The 23609-nt window shown below is 35.3% G+C and overlaps 1 protein-coding gene across 2 annotated transcripts; it reads left to right on the forward strand.

The window, feature by feature from the left end:
• The first annotated feature begins 514 nt into the window (after positions 1-514).
• Positions 515-22555, forward strand: LOC114284699 (putative serine/threonine protein kinase IREH1). 2 transcript variants are annotated; one of them, XR_014356551.1, is made up of 18 exons: positions 515-1690; positions 7293-7363; positions 7479-7661; positions 7757-9151; positions 11857-12029; positions 12518-12764; positions 15734-15826; positions 15911-16051; positions 16131-16223; positions 19288-19486; positions 19810-19895; positions 20179-20267; positions 20384-20435; positions 20548-20604; positions 20908-21078; positions 21193-21270; positions 22039-22231; positions 22344-22555. XR_014356551.1 is itself a non-coding variant. In XM_028227651.2 (17 exons), exons 1-17 carry the CDS (start codon positions 883-885, stop codon positions 22120-22122), a joined length of 4020 nt encoding a protein of 1339 aa, XP_028083452.2. In that variant the 5' UTR covers positions 535-882; the 3' UTR covers positions 22123-22236. The 2 variants fall into 2 exon arrangements, 1 of the variants encoding a protein (XP_028083452.2); XM_028227651.2 differs by lacking the exon at positions 22344-22555 and having other exon boundaries at positions 535-1690; positions 22039-22236.
• The last annotated feature ends 1054 nt before the right edge of the window (positions 22556-23609 follow it).

The raw sequence follows: 23609 nt of genomic DNA on the forward strand, positions 1-23609 counted from the left end.
TCTGAAAAGTGTTTTTTTAAAAATGAAAACAAGCAAGGTGATTAGTTTTTTTTACAACAACTTTGGCTTTGTTTTAGTTTTATTTTTAAAATTTATTTTATGAATTATTTTTTGAAAAAAAAATAGAAGATAATTCGACAAAAATAAATACTACAATAAAAAAAATTAAAAAATAAATACTACAATAGAAGATTTTGAGGTCCGTTTGGTAAAATTTAAAAATAGCTAAAAGTAAAAAAATCAACAAATATTAAAAAGTCAAAATTTTATTTTCAATTATTCCATTTTTTTGCATATATTTGTAAAGATTCATAACCAAACAAAATTTTCACACTCAAATGATAATTTCAAAACTTACAAACTTAAAATACAATTCTATTCTTAAATAATAATTCTAAAATTCTACCAAACATTAACTTAAACTTTTTCATATTTTAGTTAAAAATTATTAAAAAATACTATTCCCAAAATGAGCCTAATTTTTATTTTTTTCAAATTTTGGGATTATGAAATTGGACCAAAAATGTGATTCCCAAACTAGACTGTTATCCGTAATCAACTTTAGTCAATTAAGGTGATGCTCCATTTTCACCGCTGTAATACGCGTTTCTCTCTCCTTTTTGTCCCCCTCAAAACTGCCTCTATCTCTCTCTCTCTCTCTTTCTCTCTCGGACCATCCCCATTCCCATACCCACCCAGTCCACACACTACAAATACCAGAAACCTTTCTATTTTTCTCTCTCTCTACAATTTCTTATTATTCTCTCTCTAGAAAAAAAACCCCATAACTGTACTACTTTTCTTTCTCTCTCTCTTCCATTCATGTTATAGTTAGGGCAGCCCTGCGTAGATGCTAGGGCTGCGAACCCTAGAGGTACAAACATGGTGTTCAAAGGCAGGTTCTTCTCTTCGAAGAAATCTGATACTTCGAGTCCAGATGCATCGAATAGTCCTCGATCGTTCGGTTCTAACTCTCCCATCAGATCCGAGAAGAAGAAAGTTAAATCCACCAAGGACGATCCGCCGATCGGTACTAGTTCTAGTGGTTTCGGTGCCCAGTGTCGTCAAGCTCAAGTAAAAGATGGTGTCAAGCAGCAACAACAATCATCGCTGAAGAAGAAGGATGTGAAGGGGAAAGAGACTCAAGCTCAAGCTCAAGCTCAAGCTCAAGCTCAGGCTCAAACTCCGGCGAAGCTGGGGTTGGGTTTGGGTTTGGCATCGAGTTCTGGGTTGGGAAGTTCGGGTTTGAACTCACGCAAATCAGCGGTGGAGATGAAGGATGTTCCAGCGTCTGTGTCGCCGATTTTGGCATCGTCGCTGGGATTGAATCGGATTAAGACGAGGTCTGGGCCGTTGCCACAAGAGAGTTTTTTTGGGTTTCGAGGGGATAAAGGTTCTGCACTTGGTTCTAGTAAGCTTTCGAAGCCTGTTGGTGATGGTGGTGGTGGTGGTGGTGGTTTGTCTTCGGGTTCAGGTTCTGGGTCTGGCGGGATTGGGAAAAGTGGGGGGAAGAAGGAGGGGGTTAGTCAGAGAAAGATGGGTTCTGAAGATAATGTTGGATTTGGGGGTTGGGTTGAAGTTGGAAGCAATTCAGATAGTATGTCTACGGAGAGTGGACCATCTAGAGACCAGAGTCCTCATGTCCAGGCTCGGTCTAGGCTCCAGAATAGTGAATCTACATCAGAAGCTGGTACGCTTCCCTTATATGTATATATACACACATAAACACTTATATGTATGCACATATTACATTGGTTTTTTGTAAATTGATGTATTCATGTATGTGAAGCAATAACTAACTAAAATGCTATGATGTTGAGATTATTGTTTTTGGAGAATGTGATTGTCATCTTTCAACTAACTGCTACAAGGGAAACCATTGGAAATTGAACTAAATGATAAACCCATGAAAATGGCTCGCCACTGGACTCTCCCTGAACTGGCCATGCCCTGCTGATTTTTGTATCATTATCAGAATTGAGTTTGAACAAATGTGAGCATCTTAAATAGGAGTCCAGGTTTTATTGATGCAAGTAGTGAATTGTACATGATTTAAATGGAGATGAGGAAAAAGGTTGGTAAGTTTGTATGCAAATTGGGCAAGCCTTGTGGGTGAAAATGGCAATGTTATCTTGCATTTTCTAACTATGTATGCTTATGTAGTATCTTATGTTGTGGGTGTGCTACTCAGATCAAGGACAAATCCTATGGTGGATTATTTGGAAAACTCATGGCTGAAAAAACCTGTTAGGATTAGTTGAACCATGTGATTAATGTGGGTCCCATGCAATTATAAATTTGTTAATATATGTATTTGAGTTAGGATAGTAGAGTCCAAAATCTACTAGGAAACCTAGTATGTGTAAGATTTGATTATCTAATTATGTGCAACTAGGATTTTCATTGGTAGATTATTATAATTAATCATGTGGACCATAGAGTTTTCTAAGAGAGATTGAGAGAGTGGTGAGGGAAAAAAATAGAGATGGGTGAGAAAAAATACCGTGAGAGCACTGGGTGAGCGACGGCTCAACTATCCTTGAGCATAGGTTCGGATAGTAGTGCATGTTTTGCACATTTTGGCCATCTCACATGTATTGCCTATTTTATTTGTATAGTGGAATCTCTCTCTCTCTCTCTCTCTCTCTCGCCCTCTTGTGGATGTAGGCAATTTGGGCCGAACCATGTAAATTTGAGTGTCTTTGTTTCTCTTTGTTGTGTGCATGGTGTGCGTCTATTTCCGTTGGTGGAATGTGGAATATGGAATAAATCCCAACAAAACCAAATGTTGATTATAGTGTTGTCTAACATTTCTATACATGAGAGAATGATGAGAAAATTTTGAGCCCAAGGGAATGCTTTAGATGTCCGTGTTAATCACCTAGCAATTAACAATCATTGAAACTCGTGGTGGGCGCAAATATGATGCGATTTTGCAATTTTATATTTAATTTTTTTTGGATTATTTGATGATTGAGAAAAATTTCAGAAAAACTAATTAGCAGTTTTGGATGATTTGATGGAGCAAAATTATCATCAATTATTTGATGTGATAGTTACTGGATGGGAAGGGAGGTGACAATTAATGGGTGGGAAGGACATTCTTGGTAAAGTAAAAGATGTGACAGCGCCGTTGATGCTAATTGAGGTGTACGCTTTATATAATTTAATAGAAATAGATGATGTACATTAATGAGTTAACTTCATTTTGTCATGTAATGAATGAAACAAAAGAAGATGCTGATGGAATTTTAGTGGCTGTTTGCGAACTTCCAAAATAGGCTGCTTTTAGCTAAAAAAACCAAGAAGTCATTAAGCTGGTTTTTGCCATCAGCTAAGAAAGCCAAATGCCACATCAACTTTTTCACTTACAAAAAATTAATTTTTTTTTAGCAACTTCCCAAACACTTTAGCTTTTTTTAGCTCCTAATATAGCGAAAAAGCCACAAAAAAGCTAATCCCAAATGACCACATAGTTGGGTAGATGATGATGATTATGCGGATGAATTATGTTAGGAAGCACATACACCTACTTGGTGTTGTGTCCTTGTCTGACATGTCAATCGTTGACACTTGTCGTTAACACGTTGACACATATTAGATGCAAATCTAAAGTATACTATTGTTTTTTAAAATTTTGAAATAGCAAACATGCTTTGGAGACACTTAGGACAAGCATGTCCATTGTTTAAACACACATTGTCGCATATCTAGTAAGTTTGGGTGTGCATATCTGTTCGGTTGAGTTTTCATAATTTGTGTTTAGAATTTTTTTTTAAAAACTAAGTTGGTGAAGAAATAGAAAAAATTCATCATTTTCATATGGTTCTCTTTCTTGTTATGGAAATAGTTTTTGAAAATTAAAAAAAATAATTTGTGTTTAGTTTTGTCAAACTAGTTTTTAATTTTTAATTGTTTTTCTTTAGAAATTAAGTTTTGAAAACTCAACCAAACATAGTGTCTGAAGGATGGACGTATATACAAGTATCCCATCTTTAGGCTTTTTAATATTTTAAAGCTTAGAACATCACGACTTCCAATTTAATTGGTAAATACTTGACTTCTAAAAGTAAGACATTAGCGTTTATTTTCCTGCTGTTTTCATTATATAAATATAAAACTAACTATTTATAATTACTGTAATGTAAATTAAGAAATTTATTTTCTATATAAAAAATATTTTATTTTCATTTATATGTAAATAAATAGTTATTTTGTGCGTTATTGTTGATGTGTCATTGTCAATTTTTTTTTTGAAAGTTGCTAAGTTGGCGTGTCCATTTCATAAATTCTTTATGTGATTGCGTCCAAAGTTTGCCAAACTTCTTTAGAAGTATGAGTTGTAGTAGATATAAGAATAATTGTTTTTTTCCTACAAACATTCGAGGCATGCATAGTAGATGCTCAAAATTAGGGTTGGTTGGGTGCCAAACGATTTATTTTATTTTTATCAACGAAAATGGTTTCTTCACATAGCGTTGAATCTTTTTGGGGCCTTTTCTTTATTAAAAGAGTGTGTGTGCTCGTTTTTATTATTATACAATTTTGAAATACCACTTGCTCAATTCGTATGATTGTTGGGAGAGAGTGTAGACTATTTGTTTTAATTTTTTCACAAATGATTAGTTGATCAAAAGCTAAGAAGCATGAACACAGATATATACATGAACATGGACATGGGGTGCAAACATGGACGTGGATACAGATAACAGACATGGACATCGGACATGATGATTTTAAAAAAGTTAGGATACAAACACGACGGAGATATAACAAAAAATTATAAATATATGTATTTTTTATTTGTTGATTTTTATCCACAAGCAACTATAAATAATGGGAAAGAACACTAATTCAGCATGAAAAAACTTACTCAGTCTATAAGTTACACTGTTCTCAACATACAAAATATTGTTTTGTCAATCAAAAGTCATTTCATCACAAATGTCAAAAGTATTTATGTTAAATAATGAATAGATTAGGCATCAAAGATACGTAAAATCCCTATTATTTTGTTTAATAAGTAATAATTCCACAAGCTTTGTTTTTTATTAGAACAGTTATCAAATGTTTGGACTGGAAATTCTAATGAATCAATGCAAATGGAAGCATGTAATAGAAACATTTGAAAGATGAGAGGGGCAACTGACTTTTTCAAGGAGATATGCTCTTTGCATCTCAAATGAATTTTAGGGCACACATTAGACACATTGAAGATTGAACATATTAGAGAAAAGCTTATTCATTTATTTATTTTTAATTTTCACTTTCTAGTTTCTGAATATTATTCCATTTTATCCAGAATTGTTTCTCTACTTTACTTTGTATACGACAAACTGAATGGTTTTGGAGACCTGAAACATCCTTTTGAGGTAATTTTAGTTGTGTTCCCTTGTTGGTTGGTAAAGGTTTGATTGTATATATTATTTCACATTTAGTGAACCAAATTATTTTGGAAAACCAGAATTAAGTTTTTCAAGACACCACAACTTATGAATGAGTTTCCTAGTGACTGTGTAGGGGTAGCATAATGTAATGTTTGAGGTGTTGCAGTGTTTTACAAAGAAAGGAAAGGAAAGGAAATGAAGATATTTTTTTTCCCAAACAAACAAGAAAGGGTAAAAAGAAACCTATAGAAGAAGATAAGAAAAAAAGAGAAAAAATGAGAATTCTTGGTTCTTTGACTTGATTTTTAGCCTTGTGAAGTTTTAGTATTCAATTGGGTCCTGTCATTGTTTAGTGTTTATGATTCTGTTCATGTGACATCCTATACTTTGGGTTCTCTTTCCTGTTATGAAATGAAATAGTACAATTTGAGTCCAATCTGCACTAGTGACTGTTACAAGTATAGTAGTTATTGTAATATAAGCTGGGTTCTTGTTTGCTTCTATATAAATACTAAAATCTTTGGACCTAAATACTAAAATCCAAACAATACAGAGGTCAGCTTGCTTGCATCACCATTGGAATAGGGAAATTATTGTTAGTTTCAAAATTACTTTTTAAGTGGGGCTAACTCAGGCAGAATCAGCCCAGGTAATCTAAAAAGAGTTATTGCAATGAAGTTAACACTAAGAATAAAAATATCACATGGACAAAAACTTTGCAAAAAGGTAAAGTAAGGTAAGGACCCTACCCACTTCAATTGCCACATAGCGGCTATTATATCACCAGCAAGTGCATGGCTCGTACAAACTAAGGGCTGTTTTGTGAACTAGCTATTTTAGTTGGCTTTTTGATTTTTTTACGAAAATACGTGCAAAAAAGTAGAGACAAGAGTTGACTTTTTGGCTATTTTAGTATGTTCCCAAACTTGCCCTAAGTGGGTATGCTAAAAATATAACTACGTATCCATATCTTCAACAAGTATGTATCCTTAACAGACAAAGTATGTAGCTGCAACATATTTATTTCTTCTTTTCATGACTAGGTGTCTTTAAGAAAGTAACTGTACATTCTTATCCAAGAACCAAGTATACTTATCAACCATGACACATATCCTTCAGAAATTCAAGATATGCAGTTGTGCAAATTCTTATCACTAGCGTGGCAATTTGGTGCGATAGCTAATGTGGTTTGGGTTAATGGTTTTGTTTGGTGCAGTTTTCTTAAGCTGATAGTTGATAATCTAAGAACAAAAGCTAAAGGCGTCCCTTCCCCAACTTCTAGATAATCTACTTATTCAGCTTATTTAAGCTATTCGTGCCACATAAGCTGCAAGCAGAGCTACACCAAACACTCTGCCACATATTCTCAACAAAATATATATATATATATATAAGCAGCTCCAATAAGCTGTGCACCAAACATGGCCATTACCTTATGACTTATTTGATTGAATTTTATGTCATGATGTTTTCAATGATTAATATCACTTCTTTTTTGTTTGTAATTATGGTTTTTTAGGGTATCTCATTTGACTTTTTGCAAGTTAGTTTCACTTAAGTAATTTTCCCAATGGACTGTGCTGGAAATGGAAAAGAAAAAGGAGAACTATATACATAAACATACAAGCCATGTATTCTGCGCTGATATTTTCTACACTCGCACTCAATTGTACTCTAATAATTCTTCATATTCATTAATTTTTGTTCATTGCTTATACTTTATATGTTATCTGTTTTCAACAAAAAAAGTTGAGTGTTTTTGTTGCTTGAAGTTACTACTTTTATAGTTTACATAAGGTTTAGAACTTTTTACATAGTTTGATATCTGGCAGTTTGCAGTACGTCGTTGATAATTGTAAATAATATGTTTAATTTTCTTGCTTTGATTTATTGAATTACCTCCAGGGAGATGTAAATCATCTTGGGGCCATTCTGGAGGCTTGAGAAGTGCAGACCTTTGTACTCCTGAGATGAAGGTAAAGGGTTTTTTTTGGTGCTGGTAGTGCATTCACTTATTATAAATTGTCTGCAGTTTTGTTAATTTTTCTTTCATTGTAGTATAATTGAAAATTTGAATGTTTTCTTTGCCAGACATCATATGATTGTGAAAATCCCAAGGAGTCTGAATCTCCCCGCTTTCAAGCTATACTCCGTGTCACAAGTGCACCTAGAAAGAGGTTTCCTGCTGATATCAAAAGTTTCTCCCATGAATTGAATTCCAAAGGTGTACGGCCTTTCCCATTTTGGAAGCCTCGAGGTTTAAACAATTTGGAGGTAGTTAATTTCTGCTGTCAATTATGTTTCTTTGTTGCTGTTAAATGTTGTTCTTATTAGTCCATTTTTCCTAACTAGTTTTCTGTCTTATACAGGAGGTTTTGGTTATGATACGGGCAAAATTTGACAAAGCAAAGGAAGAAGTGGATGCTGATCTACACGTATTTGCAGCAGATCTGATTGGAGTTTTGGAGAAGAATGCGGAAAGTCATCCTGAATGGCAAGAAACTATTGAGGATTTACTTGTTTTGGCTCGGAGCTGTGCTATGACATCACCCGGAGAGTTTTGGCTCCAGTGTGAAGGGATAGTTCAAGAATTGGATGATAGACGTCAGGAACTCCCTGCTGGTGTGCTGAAGCAGCTTCATACTCGTATGCTTTTCATTCTCACAAGGTGTACAAGATTGTTGCAGTTCCACAAGGAAAGTGGGTTTGCTGAGGATGAAAATGTTTTTCAGCTTCGTCAAACTCTGCATTCTGTTGATAAACAAATTCCTTCATTTGTGGTAAGGGATGGGAAAAGTACCAGTGCTGCAATGACCTCGAAAGTCTCAACAAGGAAGTCTTACAGTCAGGAACAGAGTGGTTTAGATTGGAAGAGAGACAATTCCATGCAGCCTGGAAATTTTTTCTCTCCACCTGCTGCTGATACAACAAAGAATTTAGACTCTCCTTCAGGTAGGGATCGGATGGCTTCCTGGAAGAAACTCCCATCTCCCGCTGTAAAAATCACAAAAGAAGTTGCTCCTGTTTTTTCTCCTGTGAAAGAGGAGCAGAATGATATTAAGGTGGAATTAAAGATTCTAAACAACGTGAGAGAAGCTTCAAATGTGGATTTGGCTACTTCTAAGCCTCCTGAGCTTCCTCCTGTGAAAGATTCTCATGTGCATTCATCAATTCCTTCCAAGCACCAGCACAAACTTTCTTGGGGTCACTGGGGAGATCGTCCTAATATTTCTGATGAGAGTTCAATAATTTGTCGTATATGCGAGGAAGAGGTTCCAACTTTGCATGTGGAAGACCACTCAAGAATTTGTGCAATTGCTGATCGATGTGATGAAAAGGGTCTAAGGGTCAACGAGCGCCTTGTCAGAATTGCTGAAACTCTTGAGAAGCTAATTGAGTCTTTCTCACAGAAGGATTTCCAACATGTAGTAGGAAGCCCAGATGGTGCTAAAGTATCAAATTCTAGTGTTACTGAAGAATCTGAGCTTCTCTCTCCCAAACTCAGTGACTGGTCCCGCAGAGGCTCAGAAGACATGCTTGATTGTTTCCCTGAAGCAGAAAATTCTGTTTTCATGGATGACCTCAAGGGTTTACCATCCATGTCCTGCAGGACACGTTTTGGTCCGAAGTCTGATCAAGGAATGACAACATCATCTGCAGGTAGCATGACTCCTAGGTCTCCATTGTTGACACCCAGGACCAGCCAGATAGACTTGCTATTGGCAGGGAAGGGTGCTTACTGTGAACATGATGATATTCCACAGGTGATTTTATACATGGCTTGTTCAAGTCTTTTTCTTCTCCTCCTCCTCCTCCTCCTTTGGATATTGCAGTTACATTCCTTTATTTTGCAACTACAGTAGGTTGCATATCGATAAGTCTCAATTTCCAATTTCAACGTCTGTCTTTCACACTCGTTGCTGTCTATGGCATAGACAGGGACACAGGGCACAAGACACAGGACACAAACACGACACTATACGGGCATGTTGATATAGAAAATCCTATGAGGAGACACAGATACAGAAACATATTAGAAAATATGGAAGATGTAGCTCTGCAACATATCATGTATATAATGCATACTCCCTAATATCTTGTTTTCTTACTACAATTTTTCGCCTTCATTACATTATTCTTTTCCTATATTAGAGGTTATTCATTGCATACTTATACTCTCTATTGGTCACATGATGTAATCTTTGGAATTACATCAAAACACCTTTGGATTGTGTAAGTTCCATTCCCAAGAATGGTGGATATTGTTTGTGTTGGGGAGGGTTCAAGGAGTGCCAATGAAGTGTCTGGATTTGTTTTGAAATTAGGACGTGTTGAAGAATTATTGGACTGATTTTTAGGAGTGTCAAAGAAGTGTTAGTGTCAATATCCAACATGGACAAGCTTCCTACAAGAAGTGACTATGCAATTTTTTTCTCCTTTCTCCTACTAAAAGTGTAATGGTGGTGGCAACTAGAGTGGTGAATTTTTTACTTCTTTACACAACTTAAAAATTTATTGATAGACATGTTTTTATTTTGGAATCATATTTAGTAAGGGTTCAGAATGGTTTTTGATGGACCCTGCTTAGTTTTTAAACATGATACAATGTATGTACTAATTTTTTTGATAGTTTTAAGTTCCTATGGAAATTTTTTCTTTGTTAGTTGAATTTAGTTTACGTCACTAGTTGTACTTTTGGATAACTTCCCACTTGTTATATAAAAAATCATTAAGTACATTTAATATTAAAAATGATTGTCTTATTTTCTTATAAACATAAGTTCATACATACTAATGTAAAAGTAACCATGATATCCAAATTTTGTTCAACTAATGTAATCTAAAACTAAATAGATATAAGTTAATAATCAATGAATCAAATTAGAAAGTAATGAAAGTTTGTCGATAGGAAAAAAGAAATGAAGGTTTGGAAAAAAAAAAAAAAAGGGAGAGAGAAGTAAAGCTCATTTAATTGATAGTAGCTCAAATCTTGTAGAACCTGAAGATTGGACACTTGGCATTTAGATCTAAGATTTTTGCATAAGTTCTATGTGCCTTTTCTGAAAAAAGAAAAAATGAGAAAAATAGACTAATATACAAATTCTACATAAAATGGCTTGTTACAGTCTTTACGTAATTGTGGGTGCCATTATCGCCATGAATTTCTATCATGCTGTTATCACGGCCTTGTAACAATCGAAATTGTTACGTAACAGTTGCAGTTGATTTTTAAAACCTTGCTTGGAAATCTCGTTCTGTCCGTGTAATGAAGGATTGGGTGATAAAGTTAGTAGATGTGTATTTTTGGCGGCCTCTATGATGAGGTGGTTGTTAGGAATGAGCAAGATTGGATGTTATGGAAAGCTAATGGAGGAGATTTTTGGTTGTCTTACCATTCACTCATTAGGGGAGGTGAAGTTATACCATTTTCTGAGAAAAGTGTTTGGAAGGTCGGGGTTCTGTTAATTCGAAGTTCGGGGTTCTGTTAATGGTGGATTCTATTTTTTGGGCTGCTTTAGAGTCAATTCGTACCATTGATAACTATTGAATTGTAGACCACCAACTCTTATCTAAAAGCTTAAGCTGTTAGGGAGCAAGACAACTTTATTATTTATATCTTCAACAATTACTTTGGAAGGAAGGGAAAGTTCCTCACGAATTGGTATTGCACGTGTTAGAGGGCGGAGGAGATGGTAGACCATGCACTGCATTGTGATGTTGTGACAGAGTTATGGAGTCTTTTTTCTATTTTTGTTGTCTTTTGTCTATTTTTGGTGTCTTTTGGGTAATGCTGACATCAGCTAGTCTGTGACTTAGTTATGTGAGGTTTCAGCAGGAGGTTGCCATTTTTCTAAGAGGATAAATGTTTGGGTCATTTGGGAAGTGATGCCTTTTTTGGTTGATGTGGTGTATTCAGAGAGAAATGGACGCACTTTCTGACCTATTGCACTAAATTCCATATTTGACGGTTATCTTTGAGTATAAGATATATTGACTTGTTTCTATTTTTGGTGTCTTTTGGGTAATGCTGACATCAGCAAGTCTGTGACTTAGTTATGTCAGGCTTCAGCAGGAGGTTGCCATTCTTCTAAGAGGAGAAATGTTTGGGTCATTTGGGAAGCGATGCCTTTTTTGGTTGATGTGGTGCATTCGGAGAGAAATGGACCCACTTTTTGACCAATTGCACTAATTCCATATTTGTCTTTTATCTTTGAGTATAAGATATATTGCTACTACATCTTGAATAAGAAATTTGAGTTATTGCTATGTTTAGTCTGTCTCATGCTAAAATCCCTGATTTTTTGTGTTACAATTTTTATTGAAAATTGCATTATTTAATGTGTATTACGGTTGTATTATGTCTTTTATTTGTATAGTACTTTCTGATACACAACTATGAATTTCTTTTTAAATTGACAACTCGCTGTTGTTGCTTTTGAGCTTTTAAAACTGCTTGTTGATGATACAGATTAATGAACTTGCCGATATTGCTCGATGTGTGGCAAATACACCCTTCGAGGATGAGCGCTCTTTGTCATATTTGCTCACTTGTCTTGAGGACTTGAGGGTTGTTATTGATAGAAGAAAGTTGGATGCGCTTACAGTAGAGACTTTTGGAGCACGCATAGAGAAGCTGATTCGGTGAGTCTATCAACAGCATGAGTACTTGCATTCAACTTTTACTTGAGATTTTTTTTTTTAATATTTGGGCGTTGTTTGGTTCTTGGAAACAAGGACTGGAGGCAAAAAATGCAAAGGGATTTATTTCGCAGTTTGATTGCTATAGAAAAGTAGCTGGGAAAAGAAATATGACATAAAATGGGGAAGAAATGTGACTTTGGTTAAAAAATTGTGAGAAATCCATTTTATCTTCTTTTATTTTAATCTCTCTCCCAAAAAACATACAAATGAAGTTGCTTCCTCAATGCTTTATTTCATTTTTCATCTATTTTTCCATGGACAACTAAGCAAGGGACAGATATATTTTTTTTTTCGTTTCCTTTTCCCTTTTCTAGTTCTTCATTTCTCCTCAACTCTTCTAAGGACCATACTGAGTCTACGATTGAGTGAAAGGTATTCCTTGCTACTTTCTGTACCTAGTCAAAAAGTAACAATTAGTGATTCTGTAGGGAGAAGTACCTACAGCTTTGTGAGCTTGTTGACGATGAGAAGGTTGATATAACAAGTACTGTTATTGATGAAGATGCACCTTTGGAAGATGATGTTGTACGTAGCTTGAGAACCAGCCCATTACATTCTGCTAAGGACCGAACATCTATAGATGACTTCGAAATCATAAAACCAATTAGTCGAGGGGCATTTGGCCGGGTGTTTTTAGCAAAAAAGAGAACAACAGGGGACCTCTTTGCGATAAAGGTACATTCTTCATAGAATTTGCAGTTTGCTTTTCCTTGAAGTGTTGTTCATTTTCTATATTAAATTTGATGTTCCAACGTTGCTGCACCGTGCATGTGTCATTTAAGTTGGTGATATTTCTTTTCTTAATTATTATTGTGATATACTTTTTGTGTCAATTGTTATTATGGTTAGTTTTTGATGTTCTCTAAAGTTCTATAAAATTCTCTGCCTGCAATATATGCACAGTAGTTTCTTGTTAGTTATTGGGGAGTTTTCAGCGCCATTAGGTTTTGGATCCTTGGTTTTAGTGAATGTTGACTAATAGGAGTATATGGTCTTAATAGTCTGAGATTAAGGGAATCTTTGTGAGATGAGTTAGCTGGCTTGTTTCGTTTAAGTTCTTTTAATTGTGTGTGGATGGTGAGATATTTTGATGCATTTATTATAGACTGCAATCTGATTGATCGTCCTAAACTGAATGTTTGGTTCACCCAGTGAAATATTTAGGCAGGTCTGATTTGTAATACATTTGATAGTTCTATATATTCTTTGGGATAAGCAGGGGTGCTTCATATATTAGTATCTGATCATTGTCCTGTGAGTTTAGAGAACTGTCCTTTTAAGTGGGGTTCTACTCAGTTATAGTTTTGAAATATTTGGATTGGATTGGATTGGATTAGTTATAGCATCATATTTTTCTTAGAGAGTTAATTACCTAAAAGTCCTATTTACAAATGTTATGGTAGTTTAGGTTCTATCTAAAACCAATAAGTCCTATTTAGTAAAATTGAGAATATTATCAGTTTTTTTTTTTCAATTTTTAAACTAAGAACATTATCAATTTTGCATAATAATGTTCCAGATAATTATTTCACTAACTGATGAAAAAAAAACAGAGCATGAGAGATTAAACGTTTTTACCCTTCTACTTATTGGTTTGATTCAATTATCCAATAAGACTGAGAATATTATCATTTTTTTCTAGTTTTAAAACCCCCCAAATAGCTACCATCAATGGTGATCCTAACAAGAGATTGGAAAGAAAATTACAAATCACAAATCGAGAAACCTAATTCTTATTACAACTTGATGGTTGAGACGATATATGAGGTGAGGAAGATGTGGCCACCATTGCTTTCACTCTAACAAATTAATTCCCTTGATTTTTTTTAAATTTTTTTTATCAGCGTTAGTTCCTTTGAATTGATGTATGCATTTGCATGTTCACCATAAATAGGTGAAACACCCACCAATAACACCCAACAACCACTTAAAATGAGTTTAAATATGCACAACACCTCTACATATGATGCTAGGTTTTGGTGTCAACCATGGCCTGTACATGAGGCTGGTGAGGGGTATTTTGGTTAGCCGAGTGGGTGTTGGAAGGTGGGACGAACCAATATTCCATGTGGGTGGGTGTAGATTTTCTGCCATTAAAGTAGGCTTGAAAGAACAAAAAAATAGAGAGAGAGAGAGAGAGAGGAGATAATTTTGCATTTTACTCCAAACCACAAGGAGTTTATGTGTACATTTTTAAATGTAAGGAAGGGTTATTTACACATAGACTCCCTAAACTATTGAGAGGGTCTCACTTTGACCTCCTAAACTATAAAAGTGTGCAAATGGACCCCCTAAACTATTGAGAAATATCATTTCGCCTCCTAAACTATAATGCAAATGGACCCCCTAAACTATTGGGAAGTATCATTTCGCCTCCTAAACTATAAAAGCATACAAATGGGCCCCCTAAACTTCTGAGAAGTGTCACTTTGATCCCTTCCGTTAGGGGGTCCAATTTGTATGCTTTTATAGTTTATGGGGGCCAAGTGATACTTATCAATGGTAGAGGGGTCCATTTGTGTACTTTTATAGTTTTGGGGGTCTTCATGTAAATAACCCTTTAAGGAACCGTTTGAAGAATTGAGAGGTTTATGGGACTATTTGTTATTTGTCTTCCTTTTCAGGCTTCAGGGTGATCTCCTTTTAATGGGATCCCTTTGTTTTTTATCAGTAAAGCTTTGAGAGTTATGTGTGATATGTAATTTGCTATACTTTTTTGGAAGGGAATAGTCTGAAGAATTAGGAGGTTTATGGGACAACTTGTTATTTGTCTTCCTTTCGGGCTTCAATGTGGTCTCCTTTTAGAGGGATCCCTTTGTTTTTTATTAGTAAAGAGTTGAGAGTTATGTGTGACTTGTTATTTGCTATACTTTTTTGGAACTCATCTTTCTACTTCCTTTTATTAGATCTTATCGTTGATGCAAAAGAATAAAAAGGTCTCTGTGTTGATCACTTGCATTTTCATTTAGATACTTGTAGACGTTTACTCAAAACAACTTGTAGGTTCTTAAATTCGTAGGACTTGCTTCGATACTAAAGTTGATTCAACCTATACAGTTCTAAACCCTTTTCTTGAATAACCAAAATATGTGTTAATTAGTTCCGTAGCATTTGGTTAAAAAATAAGTAACTAGCAAAGAAGGAAGTAGTAAAAGACAGCGAGTGGGCCCTCACATTCTTCCAAGCCTCTTGATCACCAGACGACATATAAGTTGCACAAGAGGATGTTACTGATCTTATATATATTCTTAATGAACCTATAATAGGAAAAGGGAGTAGGTTGAGCAAGAGATAAAGAGAGAGGAGGGGTGAAGAATGTAAGCTACAATCTAGCAAGGAAGATGACCATACCCATACTACTGATTGAAGAATTATCTTTCTATTTTTAGGATACAGATCAGAACTACATTGTGGGACTTGAACCCATAATCTCCCGATCAAGCTAATATTATTCGAACAGAGCTTGATCTTGTGTCTTTTGCTCATAGGACTATAGAAGCATCCCTTATTGTCATTTCCTCTTCCCGTCCGAATTAGCATTTAACGGTTATTGGTCTATACTACAATTTTGTCATTTCTGACCAATGAAAGGGAGTTGGATTTTAAATTTCTAATCATTTTGCATATCAATAATATTTTTGCAGGTTCTTAAGAAGGCAGATATGATTCGTAAAAATGCTGTTGAGAGTATCTTGGCAGAACGTGATATATTAATATCAGTTCGCAATCCTTTTGTGGTGAGCAGGTCTAGCTATCAAAAGTGTATTACCATTACTTATCAGATGGTTATTTCATTCTAACCTTAATGTCAAATATGCCAGGTTCGCTTCTTTTATTCATTTACTTGTCGTGAAAATTTGTATCTTGTGATGGAGTACTTGAATGGAGGAGATTTGTATTCACTGTTGAGAAATCTAGGCTGCTTGGATGAAGATGTTGCTCGTGTATATATTGCAGAAGTTGTAAGTATCTCTCTCTTTGGAAGTAATTTTTTCGCTTACAATATGCTCTAGTCTTAATATGAGATTTAATTATGGGCAGGTGCTTGCTTTGGAATATTTACATTCACTTCGGGTGGTTCATCGCGATTTAAAGCCTGATAATTTGTTGATTGCACACGATGGTCATATTAAGGTGAACTGGCTTTCCAGTTTTGGTTTTTATTTCTGATTGATATGAGCTGTGTAACACAGATACCTTTAGAGGAAGTGTGTCCGTGTTGGGCATGTTGGACACAGACACTTCTTGAATACTACTAGAAGTGTCTCACACTTCTTGAATGTGCCATAATTTATGAATAAAAATTCTTAATGTTTATACACTATAACGACACTTATGGAGCACTTCATTGACATTTCTCAACATGAATTTGTTTTTGATAAGGAAAGATAAAAAAAAAAAGTCAACATAAGCAGGAGCAATCCTGTACACCACTTATCAATAAGAGTTATATGTTGAACTAAGAAGCATGAACACGAAACAGACATGTTGACACAACAATTTTCGAAATAAGCATGACATGACACGGGGACATCTGCAAAATGTATCATTTGAGATATTTATTGCATGTCATATATATGAATATTTCATTCAAGGTTGATATAAATATGCAACATGAATATTTCATTCGAAGTTAATGAAAATATACAACATAATACGATTTTTTTTTGAGTTTGAAGGAGAATGGATTAATAGGTATATTTTACATTGCTTTCTCTTAGCACTAGATTCTTTATTATTTTGTTCAAACTTGTAATATCTTTTATGTATGTCTAAGTGATGGACATGTGTATCTCCGAAGCGTCCTTAGTGACCGGCACGTGTTGGAAATGTTCGATGAGTGTCGGTGTCTAAGACCTGTTAGAAATGGACATGACACTTTCTTAGAAGTGTTCATGTTTCTTGGATGTGAATCTTTTAAGAAGAACAATGCCCGACATTATCGGAAAAGCAACTCACACTTCTCAAATATATTTGAAACTTTTCAAAAAGGATACATTCTATGAATGATTAGTATTAAGAGAAGCATACATTGCCCCTTTTTAGGATTTTTCGTGGTAGTGTGTCTGTGTCCTATTGTGTACATGTCTTGTCAATGTGTGTCCGACGTAGGATACAAGGAATTACTTATTTGAACATAAATAGAATTGTTTTAATCTCGGTGAGAACCTCTTTTCAGTAAATCCATATGCCTAATGGTTGTCTTGTGTTCTACATTTTGGGCTGCCAACATGCATAAAGAATATCTTTTCAAATTATATGTTTATTTTATTACTGACTACCATATTGGGATGAGGAGCACATAGAACACAGAAGAGGCAAGTATCTACTGGAGTGGTGATCTTTTACTATATTCTGGATTACAAGTTATGTTTCACTTGCATCTTTTTATGTGGCTCTCTAGTTACATCATTGGCTTTGGAATTCATTTTCTTGACAAAAATATCAATAGAGTTATCTAAGCCTGCCTTCTTTATTTTTTTTCCCAAATTTTATTTTATTTTATATATATATTAAATGTAAGTTCAGTAAGGCAAACACTGACATTAAACTTGAGTAGCTGTGCTCATTAAAGTGTAGGACAAACACTTGCATAACCTCAAATGGAGTTTGCTATATGCCTTTGAGAATCTGGTCGCTTTCCTTTCATTTAGTTCATAAATGTGCTTATAAATTAATTGTTGGGGGAACTTGGTTTGTTTTCTCAGGCTCACTAGAAGCTTTGTTTCTGCGGTTTAGGCTGAGCTTCCTTTCAAAAAATGCAATTAAGAGTCCATTTGATAAATGCTGCCTTATTTATGCCATGAAGGCAGCTACTTGGGTTGCTTTGATTTTTTTGTCGCTATAACATTGTTTCTTCTAATTGTTATGACCTCACTTTTATTTCATGTTCAGTAATTTCAAATTTCCTTTCATTTAGTTCATAAATGTGCTTATAAATTAATTGTTGGGGGAACTTGGTTTGTTTTCTCAGGCTCACTAGAAGCTTTTTTTCTGCGGTTTAGGCTGAGCTTCCTTTCAAAAAATGCAATTAAGAGTCCATTTGATAAATGCTGCCTTATTTATGCCATGAAGGCAGCTACTTGGGTTGCTTTGATTTTTTTGTCACTATAACATTGTTTCTTCTAATTGTTATGACCTCACTTTTATTTCATGTTCAGTAATTTCAAATGCCTCAACTGTCTCATTTGCGTCTCCATTGTTATTATTCCTCCAATTTTGTTATTATGTTTAATGGTTTTGTCTTGCACAGGTTATATCTTTCTTAATTTGCTATAGTTATACACACACAGCTCACATTGGTTATCAAACTGGCTCAAGCTACATGGCTAAAAATATTAATCAGTTTCAGAAAATGAAAATTCTCTGCCAGATTATTTCATAAAATTCCATCTATTTTTGTCAAATTTTATGCTCATGTGAACTTGACATCGGCTGATGATTGTATTTATGGTCCCCCACCCCCACCACCACCCCCACCCCAATACTTAGATCATCTGTCTTTGTGGTTAAGCTTATGGTTGTTAGAATGTACAATTGACCATTCAATTCTTGTGACCCAATATGAGTTTCAACCAAAACAATTCAAAGCGTGCTATTGAACCAGAAATTAAGGGAATCGTGCAATTCAATTGTGATCCACTATGATTTATTGTGGTTCACTGCAATTCAATTCTATTTTTTTTTCTTCTTTTGTTTAAATAATGTATGCAATGATGTCGATTTCGTCTCTATCAAGAAATAAAAAAGCAATCAATTAGTTATATATCAATATGAGTAATGCTAGGCATCTTGAAAGAAATATCATGAAAAGCTTCATAAAGATTCTCTACCCTTGGATTACACACACAATAAAACTTCACACAATAATCAAATGATGAAAAATCTTCATGAAACATTTCATGATATTTCTTTCATGAAGCCTAACATTATTCAATCAATATGTGATTTTATACATATACATACATATATAATTTAGTTATATTGATATTTGTTTTGATAGGCAATTTAGTTATATTGATATTACTTCATTTTAAACATTATATGTGTATTTTTATATAAAATTATATATTATATTATATAAAATGAATCTTTACGATTCATGATTCCCTATTTTTGCAAAACAATTCATGACTCAATTCACGATTTGATAACAATGTATGTTTAAGCTTACAAGATACTTTCATTTTATATACAGTTGACAGATTTTGGGCTCTCAAAGGTTGGTCTCATCAACAGTACTGATGATTTATCTGGTCCAGCTGTTAGTGGGACATCGCTACTGGGAGATGATGAACCTCAGTTATCTGAGGATCAGCGAGAAAGGCGGAAGAAACGTTCTGCTGTTGGAACGCCTGATTATTTGGCACCTGAGATTCTTTTAGGGACAGGACATGGTTCGTTTGTCCCTTTTTCTCATTTAATGGTGTTGCCATAATCACCTTTCAAGTTAAATAGCTTAAACTAGGGGAAATTTGTTTATCCACTTATTTTTCTAAAGCTTAATATAAATTATGAATACAAGTACAAAAGTTTTGTTGCTGTTATTATTACTTTTATGGGTTGAAATTTATGGAGCTAATACATGGGAAGTTTAAAGCTAGAATGGCACTCAATTATCAATGAATCTCTTTTACATTATTTTAGAAGGTTATGCCTTTGATTGATTGCTTCTTAGAGTGGAAGAACTCACCCTGTTGCACTGTACAATTTTTTCCAGGCACACCTGCGGATTGGTGGTCTGTGGGTGTTATCCTATTTGAGCTGATTGTTGGCATTCCGCCATTCAATGCAGAGCATCCTCAGGTTACCATCTTGCTCCGGATTTTTTGCTGCATTAAGTTTTTCCTCTCTTTTGCTTAAAAGAAAAAAGAAAAGAAAAGAAAAAAGAATTCAAATAAAGGAAAATAATGTTAGTAGTAAAAATGATTTAATCAAGAAATCTACCAGCAGGTTAGGGTTTCTCAGGTGATGTGTATTGGATAGTAGGTAAACGTAAATTTCACATATGTGAATGTAACCGTGTTTGGTTCTAATTGATTGAGTTCTCCTTGCATTGCTGTCCTCTTATTGTTTCTTTTGCTTTTAGACAATATTTGATAATATTCTCAACCGAAAAATACCTTGGCCTGGGGTTCCTGATGAAATGAGCTACGAAGCACAAGATCTTATTGATCGGTAAGAATTGCTAGTTATTTATTATAAAAGAATGGTTTTTTTGTTCTCCCATTTTTTTAGGCTGTTATGTGAGGGGTAGTTTTGCTTAAGAGTTTACCTGTGCGTTTGATTTCCAGGTTATTGACAGAAGATCCTCATCAGAGACTGGGAGCAGGAGGAGCGTCAGAGGTGATATTCATTCTTCATATAATTTGAAATTTGGACATCTTGATTATCTTGAACTTCATCTTCTGATAATTAAATTTGGTATCCAAATAATTTGAGACAACTTCTTATCCAGGTGAAGGAGCATTCATTTTTCAGAGATATTAATTGGGACACCCTTGCTAGGCAAAAGGTATGCTGTTTTTCCTATCATATGGCCTATTTGGTAGAGCTTCTAGTAAGCTAAAAGCTGATAATCATAATGCATAAACTAAAAATACCTCTCCTCTCCCAATGCTTTAATCAGCTTATAAACGGTATTCATGTCTTATAAGCTGTAAGCAGAAGTTACACAAAACACTTGGCATTTCCAAATAAAAACTATAAGCAGCTTGATAAGTTGCACCAAACAACCACATAGTCATGTAGATAGATTAATAGCATAAATAAATGTTTGTGTTTATTGACACAATGTGGAGTTCATAACTTTTCCCAGGCTGCATTTGTTCCTTCCTCGGACAGTGCTCATGACACCAGTTATTTTACAAGTCGCTACACATGGAATCCTTCTGATGAACATTTTTATGGAGGCAGCGAGTTTGAGGACAGTGACAATGGTAGCACGAGTGGTAGTAGCAGTGTCATAAGCAATCGCCATGATGAACTGGTATTGTAACTCAGAAATTGGCCAAACTTAAGAAATCAAGAGAGGGCTATAAGATTTATTATCTAAAACATATATTGGGTTTATTTATTTATTTTTGGTGACAATGATGAACAGGGAGATGAATGTGGGGGTCTTGCAGAATTTGAGTCTGGCTCTTCTGTCAACTATTCCTTTAGTAATTTCTCATTCAAGGTATGTTTCAACCTAGTTGGCAGCATAAGCACCTACATCTTGTCTTTTTTGGTCAAAGTCACTCACTTCTATTGCTTCATGTGCAAAGACTGTTTCAAATACAACTTAAAATTTTATATTTTCTTTGCATGAAATTGGATGAGCAGTATAGCTGCCTTTTTTTGGATAGACTGTTTTGGGTTGAAATCTGGTTGGATGCTTCCAGTAACACATGACATAAACTCTTTAGATTTCCACCAACTAATTTTAAATTTTGTAAAATTTCTTTGGATAGCCCATAGTACCAAAATTAACCCCTCTCAAACCGTAGCCACCTCCAGCTCCATCCACTCTCTCTTGATGCCTTGTGGTTTCTCTTACCATCGTTTGGTTTTCTCCATTGTGATAGAAATCTGGATCTGGATTTGCAGGGGTGGGGGAGGGGCTTGGGGTGGCAGCCCAGAGTTGGTGGCAGTTGGGGTGGTGGGCGTATGGTTTGAGTTAAGGTTTGGAGGTAAGGGATGGGGTGCAGAATTGGAATTTATGATAGGGTGGTCATAGTTTTTTTTAATGGGTGGGTGTCCAAAGAGAGAATTGGGGTGCTATTATCCGGAGCCTCTTGCTTTGGCTAGTTATTTCCATTTTAGGATTTTGTCTTTTATTGCAAGCCTATGTTATGCTGATACGAATGATGCATCTTCTTCAACTTTGTACTGTTATTTTTTCATGAACAAATTTTGTTGGATAAATTTTTTTTTTTCTGCTGATTTGTTTGCTTGTGTTCTTCAGAATTTATCCCAGCTCGCATCAATCAATTACGATTTGCTTAGTAAAGGTTGGAAGGATGATCACCCACCAAACCATAATGCATAACTACCCAATCTTCCCCAACACAATTCGACATTGGGTTTTTTGACATTAAAACAAATTTCAACTTGAGGGACCGATGATCACCCAAGTGTTGTATGTATACCCTGTAAATGTATGTATATTCTTAATGTTCTTTCTTCATTTTTTTTTTTTTTCTTCCCCACATCGTTAGCATATTATCGTGTTACTCAGGAAGTAATTGGGCGTTGGTTTGCTACTTGCAGAGATGGAAGAAGCTTGAGACTGAAACTGCCCCAGGATGTGCTCTTTCATTGGGCTCCACACTGTTGGGGGAGTTTCATATATAATGATTTGAGTTGTTTGTATTCTGTTTTGATGGCCTCAAAAATGTATCTTAATTTTCATGTCTGTAACCTTCTGCTGTGCACTCATTTTTTTTTACTCCATAGCAATGAAGAACACATTGGTTGTCTCAGATGTTCTTCAACATGTTGTGCGAGTGTGATATGTTCAAATCATTTTTTTATTTTATTTATATCATTTAAGAAAAGGCAGAGTTTTAATCATTCTGTGCAATTTTGGTAACTTGTCAAGATGTCAACAAAAAAAAAAAAATGTGAAAATTTTGATCAAAATTCTCATTTTAGAAAAAAATGAAAGAAAAGAGGGAGTGTTTGAAAGATGCCTGAGTTATTAAATGGAAATAAAAGTAGAAAGGACCTGATATAAAGTCACCCCACTTTCAGCTTATTTAATTAGAACTGTTCACTTATAATATCTTTTGAATATATTATTTTAGACACTCGGTAGGATATACTCTATTAGTATTAAATTGATTGGATATCAATAATTATATTTATTATATTTGTTTATAAAATGTTGATGGTAAGTATGATTTTAATAGATAGATTATTTAGGTGCCGTTTGGTAACACTTACGTTTTCAGTTTTCTGTTTATATTTACAAAAATTTAAAAAACTCAAATAAAAACTTGTTTGGTAAAATTTTTGATTTATAAATCAATGGTCTCAGTTTATAAATTTGGCCAAAAAATGTGTTTTCGTTTTGAGTTTTGAGTTTTTTTTTTTTTTTTTTTTTTATCACCCAATACTAGCCACCACCCGCTACCATTTTCCACCACCGTCTTCCGGCACCACCACCCACCCCCCACCACCACCACCACTCACCACCCACCTGTCACCACTAGCCACCAGCCACCACCACCAGCCACCACCCACCTGTCACCCACTCGTCGCCGCCGCCACCACCACCCACCACCCACTCGCTACCACCTACCACCCGCTACCATCACCCACCCATCCACTACTACCACCACCACCTGTCACCCGCCATCCGCCACCTACTTGCCACCACCACCCACCACCTGCCACCACCACTGCCACAACCACCCACTTGCTACCACCTACCACCTGCCACCGTCACCCACCCACCCACCACCCACCCGCCACCACCCGCCATCCGTCACCTACCTGCCACAACCACCAACCACCACCACCACCACCACCACC

This window comes from Camellia sinensis, chromosome 15, assembly GCF_055761805.1.
Source record: "Camellia sinensis isolate YWXY chromosome 15, ASM5576180v1, whole genome shotgun sequence".
NCBI lineage: Eukaryota > Viridiplantae > Streptophyta > Magnoliopsida > Ericales > Theaceae > Camellia > Camellia sinensis.

Excerpts from the sequence above, each read along its gene's own strand:
- LOC114284699 (XM_028227651.2), top strand. The coding sequence starts at position 883 with ATGGTGTTCAAAGGCAGGTTCTTCTCTTCGAAGAAATCTGATACTTCG. Across the intron at positions 7,662-7,756 it reads GAGGTTTAAACAATTTGGAG|GAGGTTTTGGTTATGATACG; the intron begins GTAGTTAATTTC and ends TGTCTTATACAG. Across the intron at positions 9,152-11,856 it reads AACATGATGATATTCCACAG|ATTAATGAACTTGCCGATAT; the intron begins GTGATTTTATAC and ends TTGATGATACAG.